This window comes from Chroicocephalus ridibundus, chromosome 7 (genome assembly GCF_963924245.1).
Source record: "Chroicocephalus ridibundus chromosome 7, bChrRid1.1, whole genome shotgun sequence".
NCBI classification, from domain to species: domain Eukaryota; kingdom Metazoa; phylum Chordata; class Aves; order Charadriiformes; family Laridae; genus Chroicocephalus; species Chroicocephalus ridibundus.
The window spans coordinates 58,522,471-58,534,847 of record NC_086290.1 but is presented as its reverse complement, the minus strand read 5'-3'; the positions used below and the strand labels follow the sequence as shown (position 1 = coordinate 58,534,847).

The following is a 12,377-nucleotide window of genomic DNA, read 5'->3' as shown; positions in this document are numbered from 1 at the left end:
CAATGGTGCTGGAAAAGAATTAGCTGAGAAAATACTCTTCTAAAAAAGTCCTACTTCAGTTACCACAGAATATAATCCCAGAGCTCCATCCTCTGGCTCCACCACTTAAGACAACAATCAAAAAAAAACGCACCAAAGTAATATATAACAATACAATAAATAACACAAGACTAATACAAGAATACAAGAATAATACAAGATGGGCATTGCTGAATCCCCTCACCCCCATGACAATCTTCCTGTAGTGCCCACATCACTGAGGAAAACACACTTTTCAAAGCAATTCCTCTCCTTGCACATCCATGTTTTAACACAGCCAGATCAGACCTTCATACTGTTGTTCTGTGAAGCTCATTTTTGGTGTTAACAAATCTATGTGCTCCTTGCAAAAGCATTTCATCATCTTCATTGTCCTTGTCTTCTGAACTTGGTTCCCAGTCAGAGGCTTCATCAATAGGCTCACACTCCTCTTCCTCATCATCTGTCAAGCTGACATTAAGGTTAAGGAGAGCTCTGTAAAAGCCCTGGCACAGAGCACTCCCAAAAAGCCCCTAGCTGGACCGCTCCAAAAAAGCCCCAGAACAGATTGCTCCAAAACCATATCTTACCACACAATACAAAATACAGCACAATACGTGAAGATGGGCTTCTCTGGGGTGGCATGGTGACAGGCTCCTCTGAGGTGGCACAGCGATGGGCTCCCCTGGTGCGACGCAATGAAGGGCTCCAAGAAGAACCGGTCAGCGTGATGAAGGACTCCTCTGGGGTGGCACAATGAAGGTCTTCAAGATGAGCCAGGCAGCACAATGAATGGCTTCTCCTTGGTGGCACAGCAAAGGGCTTCTTGGGACAGCGTGGAGAATGGCTTCTCTGGGGTGGTGCGGTGAAGGGCTTCTCCAGGGTGGCACAGTGAACAGCTTCTCCAAGGCAGAGCCAACCGAGCCAACTACCTAGCCAACCTACCCAGCCAACTACCCACCCAACCATCCACCCAACCTACCCAAGAAAACCACTGAACCAACTACTGAGCCAGCACCCAGACACCCCTTGATAGGCCTTGCCCTGGGCACCCGTTGCCTTTGGCAAACCCGAGCCAGGCCCAGCTAGGCCAAGCCCTCTCAGTACAGCCCCGATATGGGGGGAATCAGAGGGCTCAGGGTCACAGGGAGGGCTGAGGCCATGCACAGCTTGGTGCAGGAGTGGCGAGGATTGATGCTGGGTTGGTGCCGGGTTTGGTTCCCCCTAGGCTTTTCACCCCCCGAGAGGAGTTCTTTCACATCAGTACCCACAGCGTTCACGTTGACTTCATGGAGAAAAACCAAGAAATAAACTGCTAATAAACTTGGTTGAGCATGCAGGAATCTCTTCTTCCCTTGTTGTCCAAACACAACTTTGGTTCAGCACAGGCAAAATATGTATTGCAGGACCCACAAAGACAGTGTCAGTGCCTTATTTAAGAGACATATTAATAACCAGACACAGTGTTAGAGGAAAAAATACATATCCAGAAGCTTTCTGTTAATCTCTAAAATACCCCAGGTATGTAAATGATGATCTTTGTTGACCACTTTGAGGTCTGCCAATTACAAGCACAATACGAAAGTTCATCATTTCACCATTTCAGCAACTAATCTGAGTCCTTGAGCACTGACATGGGCAAAATACTACTCAAAACTCCCACTGATGTGCAGGGTTTGCTTCAGCTTCTTACAGAACTGGATCTTCAGTTCTTCCAGAAATAGTTCTGGAAAGCTCCCTCATTCTGGTGTTTCCCAGTTTTTGATCTTCCACAGCACAGGCATGTCCTTTGGCAATGCTGAGTGTAGAGCAGCCCTGAGGAAAATCTGGGAGCAACCTGGCTGTCGGAGGGGTTGCTGCAAAGAGCGCGGCCTTTCCTGAGGGATGAATTTAACAGGGTGACTTCATGGCAGTTTGGCCAGTGGTTACTACAGGCACGGGCCTGTAGGGAAGTGGGGCCAGAAGGGCTTCTGTCAAACTGGGAAATTATGTACAACAAAGTGAAAATCACGAGTATTCTCTTCTTTCAAGGGTGCAATTATAATTTCTGTTGATAATGGAACCTGGCTGAATGGAGGCAATTGTACCTGGAAGAGCTGGGTGGGGCTGGTTCAACCTTCCCGTCTTCTGAGAGAGGGAGGCAGGTCTGGCTCCATGGCCGAGGGGTTGAAAGCATCAGCATCCCAGCGGGAAGACACAAAATGCACAACCCACCTCTCTCCCCTCTTCCCGACTGCTGGAGGTACCTTATGAGGACAGCAGTGAAGCTGGGCATCCAACTGTGAGGTCATCTGAGCTATGAATGACTGTCTCTGATGTCAGGCATGTGTTTCTTGCCTGCCCACCACAAAGGGAGAGGGACCCCACTTTGAACCAAGACAGATGACAGTGCAGCTCCAGAGAGGCCCAGGCACAGCTCAGAGCATCCTGTCTCTTGGCTCAGATGTCAGTCCTACTAAAATGCAGAAAAAAAATTAATAAAAATAAAAGTCCTCTCCCCTTACATTACAAAGAAAAGAGAGAAGCATTTGAAAAGATGGAATCGAACCAGTCAGCGTGATCCTGCTAAGTTCTAGGCCCTGACTTTCACAAAGGAGATAAGAGTAGGAGTAGGAAAGAGTTTGTCACAGGCTTCATGTACCATCTACAGAACAGCATTTGGCATCTCTTGCTCATATGTCAAATGCGTGCCTCCACGGTATTCCAGACACACTTTCTGATTATTTTTTTTAAAAGAAGAATTTAATGCTGACTTAACAAAAGTGATAAATAGATCATCTGTTTACAGGGCAAATCATGACAGTATCAATAGAGAAGTACTATCAAGCTCCTTAAATCCTACCATAGCTGATTAATGGGAAAACCCAATGATTCTCAAGATCTTGGAACGTCTGCCTGAGTTTCAAGGAATCAGCTGTGGTGTTGGGAGCATCTGGTTTGCAGCTGTCAATGATTTTAGCAATTGCAAACTTTAAAGTTTGGCAACAAAGGTCGAATCTTGTGATTCTATTACTGATGCTCAGAGCTCTGCAAATCCAAGCTCAACACCTTTCATAGTATCAGGTTACCTCATAAAATTAATTCTTTACCAAAACGAAATCATTACCTAAGACCAATATCCCCAGACAATTTCAGAATATACATGTCTATATATTGTGTACAAGAGACTTGAAGCACAATGCAAATCTTTATGGCAGTACACTTATATGCAGCTTCTGAGGAATTCTGATAAGATACTAAGGAAGGATTGATTTGGCACTGTTGTCACCAGCACAGAGAATTAAACAAAATCAAAATAATTTTACAGCCTAAAATACTGATGTGCACTTGTCACAGAACTCTTCCATCAGTTTCTGGGCATAAAGCGAATTACTATTACATGCTTACTAAGTATCACAAGATAGTTTCTCTATTATTTCCTATAATGGCATAAGCTCTGGCCAAATTTCACTACTTGAGTTTAAGTCAGGTTTCAGAACAGATTTTTTAAAAATGAGGGAGAGAGGGGGAGAAACAAAAACCTGCAGTTGCTATTTATATGCTATTTATAATGACATTAGATATTCACAGTCATTACAGGAATATTGTGCTTTGTGACCCTTATGATTTACTGGGAGAATCAGGCAAAATTCAGAATACTTCACAGTTCACTTGTTAATATCTTCCTCAGGCTTTGGCTTTAAGGTGCTGCTGGGAACAACATCACCTCAAACAATGAAAATTGGCGGCACTAATCATGTCCGGTTTGGCACCTGGCATGATATTGTGACAATAGATATCACATCCAAAGTCTTATGCACTTTAGAGATAAGAGCTCAAATGGATTGTTATATTTAAGTGGTTCTACAGCTACTACTGTTCACTCACGAGGAGATACTTACCCAAGGCCTGAGGACACGCTGAAGAGTCTCAAAGGATTATAAAGAGGCCGTTAACATATTACATATAAAATGATCACAACCCTCCACTCTTGAATGTGACACTGACTTTGGTAGTTTCTGCTTCTCTTGGTCATTTCAGATGACTGAAAACACATTTTGTACTGTCTCCATTTTCCAAATTCTACAGGCACATCTTATCCTGCTGAGAATTCATAGGCCTCCCTTCCTAATCTCCATGAGATGTTCTGCCTTAAATGCTACTGTCTCGTTTAGGTTAGCAGTCGTGCCTGTGACGGCTCTATATGCTACCTTCTGGAGCTCCCCAGCTCCCCAGAATACTCGGGCCTGTTCTGCAGATGGGGGAGGGTTGCCATATGCCAGTGCAGTAGCAATTTTTGACTCACAGTCAAAAGCATCCCAAAAAGTCAGAATGCAGGATTTTCTGCCATATGGAGGGATTGTTATTCGGCCTTTTTTTCTAGCAGTATCTCATTAAGCAAAAAGGAAAGAAAAAGGGGAGGACGTTCTTTTCTTCTTTGCAAATCTTGCCCCAGAGTTCATTTTCATTTGAAAGACAGCATTCATTTCTGGTACCTAAAAAACCAAGTCAGAGCAGAAGGAATTTGTAAGAATCTAGACGATTAAGGACAGTGTTCTGTCCAATTCAACAGGTTTTCTTTAAGTCTTTTACACTTTGAATATGACTTCTTTCAGGGACGTAGGAGAAGGCTAGGACTGGTTCTGCTGGGCTTAGAAAGACCAGAGTAGAAAGAGACCTGCCATGAAGGCTGTATTTGTGCATTACCTACAGTAAAGGTATTTTATTACCTCCGTAGACTGCAGCATTTTGAAGGTGTCACTAATAGCACTTCCCCAATCCTTGTGTCTTCTGCAGTCTGTTTTGCTCAATATGGAAGGTTTGTTTAATCTGAGACTTTATTGGGATTTTGCCTTTAGTTTTTTATAGAAACTAATGTGCTATTAACATAATGCAGATATTTGTGTTTTAACTTTACAGAGCCAATATCATGGCTAGTGTACAAACAGGAAAGCAATCAGATACAGGTTTAAAAGTTATAAAGATATATAGAAACCTCAAAGTCGCTCCGCTTCCTTACGATCTTCCTCGATGTGGAAAGATGTCAGGAGGAAAAAAGCTCCTCCACAGACACCGATAAAAGAACACACGATGAAGCTGTACTGCATGCTCCAGAAACTCCACTGGAATGAATGAGCATTCTTGTCCTGGATAGCATGGGAGATCTAGGGAATGAACAAGGCTGTCCTTAATCTGAGACACCACCATCATGCTCTCTTTGTTTAAGGAGACTGTTTATAGCACGGTCCTTGAAAAGAATAAAACTAGGCGGATAGGGATGAAAAGCCCGCTACCAAAGTTTGTCCGACCCAGTACCTAATGCACCTATACTTCACTGCTATCCAGGTCCATTTGGTCAAGGAATCTCATGTTCTTTTATACTTTCAGTGCCTCCAGTCACAAGAGTAGGAACTGCTGTAACCAATGTTTATAACGTTTGGTAAACTTAAACGTTTTTTACCATTTTCTAGCCCATCTCCAGATCGCTAGCACAGGACAGACATTTAGCAATGACCTTTATCATTTCTTGATGTTATTCTCTATCTAAGCCTAAACAGCATGAAATGGATAGAAACAGGAGATCAGCATCAATACAGGCACAAGCAGCTACACTCATTAAAAAGGGAAGAACTGGAAATTAATTTGAGAGAAAAGAGTGGAGTTTGCTCTGGAGCCAAAAGGCATTTGAGGAATCATGAAGTGACATTATGAGGAACTGGGAAGAAGAAGATACCAGGCAGCTGCTTTTTGCACTGGCTGGAGGGTCAGTTTGTAAAAGCTATAAATGATACATGTGAATTTTATTTTTGTAGACGGATAGAAAATCTGATTTCAAGGAACTCAGTAAGATTCAATACTTAACGCAGGAACTTAAAATCTCGTTAGCATAAACAAAAAGATGAATGTTGAATGCAGTCATTTTTATGCCCACATTTGTTCTTGATGGTTAGAATACATTACGTGACTTGAAATACACAAATATGAGACTCTTCAACCTTTGCTAGGTTCACTATGATTATTTATGACGGTTTAGGCAGATAAGAGCAAGATCAACTCTAAATGAGCACCTAGGGACTACAGCAAGCATAATGGCCAAAATACAAACCTAATGCATTTAATTTTAAAATGCTCAGTAAGAAAATCTCTGGAGCACAAGGGGAAGAAAAACAGACTTTGAAAAAGACTATTGCCAGACTCTCCAGCCAGTTTTTAAGCTAAAGGGTTAGCTGAAGCAGGTTAGTAAACAATAGCAAGACATGAATGCAGGAGATTCGGTGGTTAATAAACAGTGGACATGGGCAGTGTTGATATATTGGTTCACAGAAGCATCCTAGAATACAATGTTGTGCTCATTGCATAGGACCCCATTTGGACATACATCAGTTTTATTCCTGGATTTATTTTCTCTGTTCTTTGCAAAGTTGCAAGGTTACTGGAGGTTAATCTCATCTGGATACACTTTTTTTGTCTTCACGCTTTTTGATTAGCTGCTATTTAAGGCAACTGCATGCAAGGAGCTGCGTAAGAAGTATGCTGCACACAGTTACTGGCAGGATGCAGCAGCACATTCTGCAGGAAGCCTCAGTTCTGCTGTGCCTCATAGATGGCAAAGAACAGTGGGTAAGAGACACAAATATTTTCATCTTTCAGGCAGGGAGCATACATCAATGGAATAGTCAAAGAAGGGAGAATGCACAAGACATATTTTAGCTTATAAGGTACCTCCTTTTTTTGCATATCATTTCAGCCATTTTTCATGACAGAGGGATGTCGGTTATTATGTTCCCCCATGCATACAGCCAAGTCAGTGTGAAGGCAATAGTTTCTTAATACACACCAATGAGCAAAGTGATTTCTTCATTTGCCAAAAGAAGAGAGCCGGCAGGAGGAATCTCTCAGTGAGAGAGGGCTGTCTTCTCTGCCAGACAGATTACACTGTTTAGACTCTGGTTTTCGCCCAGTTGAGGACAAGAGGGATCTCCTGTCTGTCTGGACCAGCAGCAGCTATGCCTGCAGGCACAGCTCACTCAGGCATTTCTGTCTGGCAGTCTCTAACCCTAACACTGTTAACATGTGACAAAGGAAGAACATACATTCCTGAGGTGAACTTCTTAAAATAAACTTTCATAGAAAGAAAATTTAAAGCAACAGCAACAACGACTCTCCCATGTCCAGTAAAGCAGAGAAATCAAAGTGGGTGATCGGTTAGCTATTGTGTGCGGAATCAAAATAGTGTCTTAGAATCAAACTGTGTCTTAAATCAAAAATAATGAAGGAAGGAAACAACACTGACACGTATCATCCACTGCAACTAAATACCTGGTGTAGTGGGAGGTGTCCCTGCCCATGGCAGAGCGTTTGGAACTAGATGAGCTTTAAGGTCCCTTCTAACCTGAACCATTCTATGATTCTATAAATCAAATGAACTGCAAGGAGAAAAAAGTACTAGGCTGCTTTGCTCAGAAGCACCTAAGATCAAGTCAATGTAGGAAGGGCAAAGAAATCAGGGCTCAAGCAACAAGGGAATTCAAGGTTAAGGTAATTTGAGAGCAGAGCTTTGAATGCCAAGTAGTATCAAAAGGCAACCATTGCAGTCACTCTTGTTCTGATTTTCAGGAGAGCATTGACAGTTTTAGGTTTCAAGATATAAAATGGTATTTTGATTAATTTCCATTAAACTCCTCACAAACTTAGCAGAAAGTGTTTAAATCCAAGTACAATACCAATGACATTATCTTTGCAAAAATGTATGGCTTCGAAAATTTATGAGTTTGCAAATTTAAAATCAAAATAAATTTCTATGCACTGCATGGAACTACTCACACCTACAGGTATAGGATTGTATTCTACATAACTGCAGTGTCACAGACCAGAAGTTGCATGCACGTAAAAATGTTTAGAAAAATGTCTTTCTGTATTCTAGTATCAAGGCCACCAATTTGGGTAACTTCTAATTTTGGACCAGGAAGTGCCTACAATTCTGTGAGTGTCTGTCTTTCAGTTTCTAAAAGTTTTACCCTAAGGAAAGCTCAATAAGCAGAGAAATCACTTACAGTCCCAATGAGATATGGGCTGCCTGCATCTCCCAGCAAATGGCTCACCAAAATCTGCAGGGCAATAGCTGTAGACTGCCGTCTTGGTGTCACAACATACTGAAACAAAACACAACCCACAAGAGAATGAGTACTAACGGAGTGAATCTCATGAACTTATATAACATCCTAGAGAGGTTAATATATCCATTTTTATATATTTCTTATTCAAACACTGTTTACAATTTGCAGAGAGAGAAGTTATTCTGAGCAAAAGAGTACACTGGATGTTTTGCTGAGGAAAAAAACATTCAAGAAAGCAACACACAAGGGGGAATGACAATAAAGTAGGACAAACATGACTCCCCTGCCTCCCTTTGTAGCCTCACGGCAGCTCGTACAGATTCACTTGGCCATGCAACTAATAGAAACCTCCAGCCAGCAACCCATCCAGTTGTACTGATGGACTAATAATGAGATTCAGCACTGACAGACTCAGAAAAATCTCTTCCGGCACTGTGTCAGCAGGCATGGTCTAGGCTGCGGGGGGGAAACTGGGGTACCCGAAACCTGAAGTAGCTGCTATGGCTATAAATGATGTCAGCTGAGACCTTGCAGATCACGTGAAGACAGAGGGAGGGGACCCAACCTGGCAGACCAGAAGGTGGCTGATGGTGCTTTAATGATAGCTCTGATGGCAGGAGTGTGCTGCTAGTAACTGGAGAGCACCTGAGATATAGCTAGTCTAGCAACAATACCTCAAAATGATTATGCTTTTGAGGACACACAGTTTAAATAACAAGTTGGATAAGAAGATGTGGCGCACACCCCGCACACAGCAAAGCATCACATAGATTAGAACTATTTTTTAAAATGAAATATAATAAGGGCTTTATGCCTCTGCTACTGAAGATCAACTGTGCCTGAAGAAGTACAGTAGGATTCTATATAATTTGTGTCTCTCTTTCAATAACACATTTATGCAAAAACGCATTCACAGTCAGAATGAGACAGAAGCAATTTTAAACCTCCATACCTTTGTTTTCCAACCACTTGCTTATATCAGAGACAAAATGCTTAATATTCTCCCACTCCTCTATACCCCATTTTTTTGGAAACTGATCTGAACATCACTTAGGGTGTCTCAAACACTAATTAATAGAGTGACGGGTGTTTTTGCAAGAGACAAACTCAAGGTATATAAGCTATTATGGCTCTATAGCTGTCTTCAAAGAAACACTAACGTGCACGACTAGTTGGGTTTAGAAGGAAAAAAAAGATCCCGCTCTCACATTTAACTTAATTTTATTATCATTATTTGTGTTTAAAGAGGCCTCAGAATATTAGATAAAAAAAATATTTACCTACCACTAAGATGTAGCTATCTTACAATAGCAACATCAATGCCACACCTTTAGGGTGGGTGGAACTCCATTAGTGGACATTAAAACAGGCAGGTAAAGAAGCAACATCGTCCAAGACACCAAGGTTAATTAGTCTTGTGAGAATAAGTGCCACATGCAGTCAGGACCTATACATACCAGTAAGTTACAGCATTTTAACTTTCCTGAAACTACAAATCCGTAGCACAGGTGCGGAAAGAGGAAGGACAATAAGCTACATTCATGTAATGGTTTGCATTCAGGGATGGATTGACAGGGGATACTGTAGCGCTGCCTTCCTTTCCCTCTTGCAGCTCCCATCTGCAGGAGCTAGCATGGCATGCATTCTTGGTATGGAGACTGGAGCACATATGGAATTAAAACACCTCAAAAATGTTATTTTGATAAAAAAATTATTCATAGAATAGTTTAAGTATCACACCAAGCTTTTTCCACTGCTACTGTTTTCATGGTCTCTCACACAAACCTATTTCTACCATTTTGTCTCATGTTTGACAAGACATACGTGCTGCAGAGTCTTTCCCTAAAACACAGCTCTTCTGGGGGGTGCCAAGTTGGACATTTTTTCTCAGCAAGGTCACCTATTTTCACAAGGCCTGTATGAACTTGGGTCTTCCTGAGGTGTCTAACTCTTTATCAGACTTGGTTGAAATCTATGGTTTCAAAGAGAAAGCAGACACAAATTGTAGTTAAGTCTTGTTTCTTTAGGAAGTGAGGCTATGAATCCCATTTAGATGTAACAGAGCATTTGATCTAAAATGGGAAAGAAAATAGACAGATTTCCTCCAACATAATTAGCAAAAATCGTAGCCAACTTGGCTATCTGTCCTCTTATCTCTGCTTAGCAAACCCTTCTTGTAGCCAGGGTTTTCTAAGCAGTATCATGCCTTACACCCTGCTGGAATGCCAGAAACACAGCAATGAGCAGTGACATCCTCTTTTCTACAGCCAAATTTCCTCTATTCAGAGAGGGAGATTCTCAAGAGCTCGTACAACTCTTTCCATTCAGTGGGAGCCTTTTGGTCCTGCTTGCCTCATATTGCAACCAGTTTCAGTAAAGAACCAGTCCACATTGGCAGTGCCTCTCTTAGCAGAAATGGCCACAAATTTGGATACACAAATCACCCAAGATCTTAAAACAGCATCTTTGCACCCACTAAGAGTACTCCGTACAATGCAGTTTTATTAGAAGACACAACCTCCTTCCTTCCTTTGTACACATACAGCTAGCTTCTATCCCTTTCCATTCCTAGTCTCTCCGAAGCAGATATTTCTAATCGTGGATGGAACATTTCTTTTTCACTAGGAATATTTAGATAGAGTACTTCAACAATAATAAATACTAAAACAGAGATATCCACTTTAATGTCATGTTGCCATCACACTGTATCCAGTTGCCTGCCAGCGTAAGAACAGAGTCACATGAGACTGGCTGATCTGGAAGCTGAAATCCTTGTCATCCTTGGGATGAAGGAACGGTCCAACAGCTCCTCCTCACTGTGCTCATGGCACACCTTGGCCTAGGCTGAGGGCATGCAGTCTGCTCAAGTTTTGTTTTCTCCCAGAACCTGCCTGGAGTGCCAGACGAGCATCTGAACTTTGGGAACAGGCTCTCGTACAGAAAGAGAGATAAAGAAACTGCAGTAGAAAATTCTGAGCTTGGGAAGTAGACCTTGCTATGACAGACTGTACTAGGCTGGAGACTGTCAGTTCTTGGCTCTCCAACTACATCATGTCATCTGTCATAGACTCAGATTTCTTTTATTGATAATGACAGGCTGTGTTTGAGAAATACAAATCAAATATTATTATGCACCTAGGATATTGTGGGCACTGCAGGCTTGAGAAAAGATAAAGGCACTTTCACTCTCTCAGTGCCCTGTACCACTTCCTCACATTTATTTAATATCTCATATCAGTAACTACAAGAGACATATGGAAAAAAGCTGCAACAAGAAAAATGGAAGAGAAGCATAGGACGTTTCCTGTAGGAACCAGGCTCGTACAATAGTACCCTGTACTATTGTTCATGTTCTTCTGCACAACGGAAACCACATGCTAGAGCTCAATGCTCTGTAGGATTCACTAGGAAAAGAAGAAAACAAACATTCCCACACACAGGGACTTTGAAATAGCCACAGCACCCTGCCTGTCCACAGTGACTGCGTCACCTACGCCATGTCAACAATGCATACACCATCCTACACACTGTCATCTCCTAGGAGATCCCAGTCCAGATCCCTTGGCAGATAAGCAGGGTGCCCCAAACAGGTAGTTTGCAAACCCTGTTGTGCTGTCTCTGGAGGTTTTAGAGATCCTCCTGCAGACTGTGTGACAGAGCTGTCAGCTAAAAAAGCAGATGGAACACACAGGCTGGTAAACACTCCTATACCTCCCAGGGCACTTCCAAACAAAGGCAAGGACAAGTTGGTAGCCTTCCCAAGCCCTATATTAGCTTCTAGTTCCAGCATCTCCTACGCTTTTAGCTGCCAAACCCCTAAAAGATGGAGTCCCATTACCTCACAGATGGCAAACGTATTTCATACGGGACACTCTTTGTACAGCCTCCCAGTAAGCCAGTGTGTTGTAAGCAAGGCAGCTACAGCGCTTCGCCACTTGCACATTATAACTGTAGTTGTACAGTAGATACCTTCCTGTTTACAGCTGAATAAGAGGCACAAAGGTTGCTACACGCAATGCATTTTGATGTATTAGCCACAAAGGAAGAAAGTCCTTATCATTCAGTCAGCATCTTCCTTTGTCTTCAGCTCCACAGGTCGCAGGATAAATGAATTCCTAGCTACATTGTCTGGCTAGTAGTGCCATGTGGGAAGAAAGAAAAGTCATTTTCATGGCAAAATAAAAACATGCATTAGCAAATCCAGCCACATTATCAGAAATCCTACCAGTTCACAGGGGAAACGATGCAAAAAGAGAAATTACT

General features: G+C 42.2%; 1 protein-coding gene across 2 annotated transcripts in view; it reads right to left on the bottom strand.

The window, feature by feature from the left end:
- Positions 1-2,684: 2,684 nt before the first annotated feature.
- Positions 2,685-12,377, bottom strand: part of LOC134518530 (protein spinster homolog 3-like) — a 28,031-nt gene continuing 18,338 nt past the window's right edge. For both annotated transcript variants that reach the window (XM_063341418.1, XM_063341419.1), the window contains 3 exons: positions 8,052-8,150; positions 4,994-5,162; positions 2,685-4,493 (listed from right to left, as the gene is read on the bottom strand). In XM_063341418.1, coding sequence (XP_063197488.1) covers positions 4,995-5,162; positions 8,052-8,150 — 267 coding nt within the window. In that variant the 3' untranslated portion in view covers positions 2,685-4,493; position 4,994. The remainder of the gene's footprint in view (positions 4,494-4,993; positions 5,163-8,051; positions 8,151-12,377) is intronic.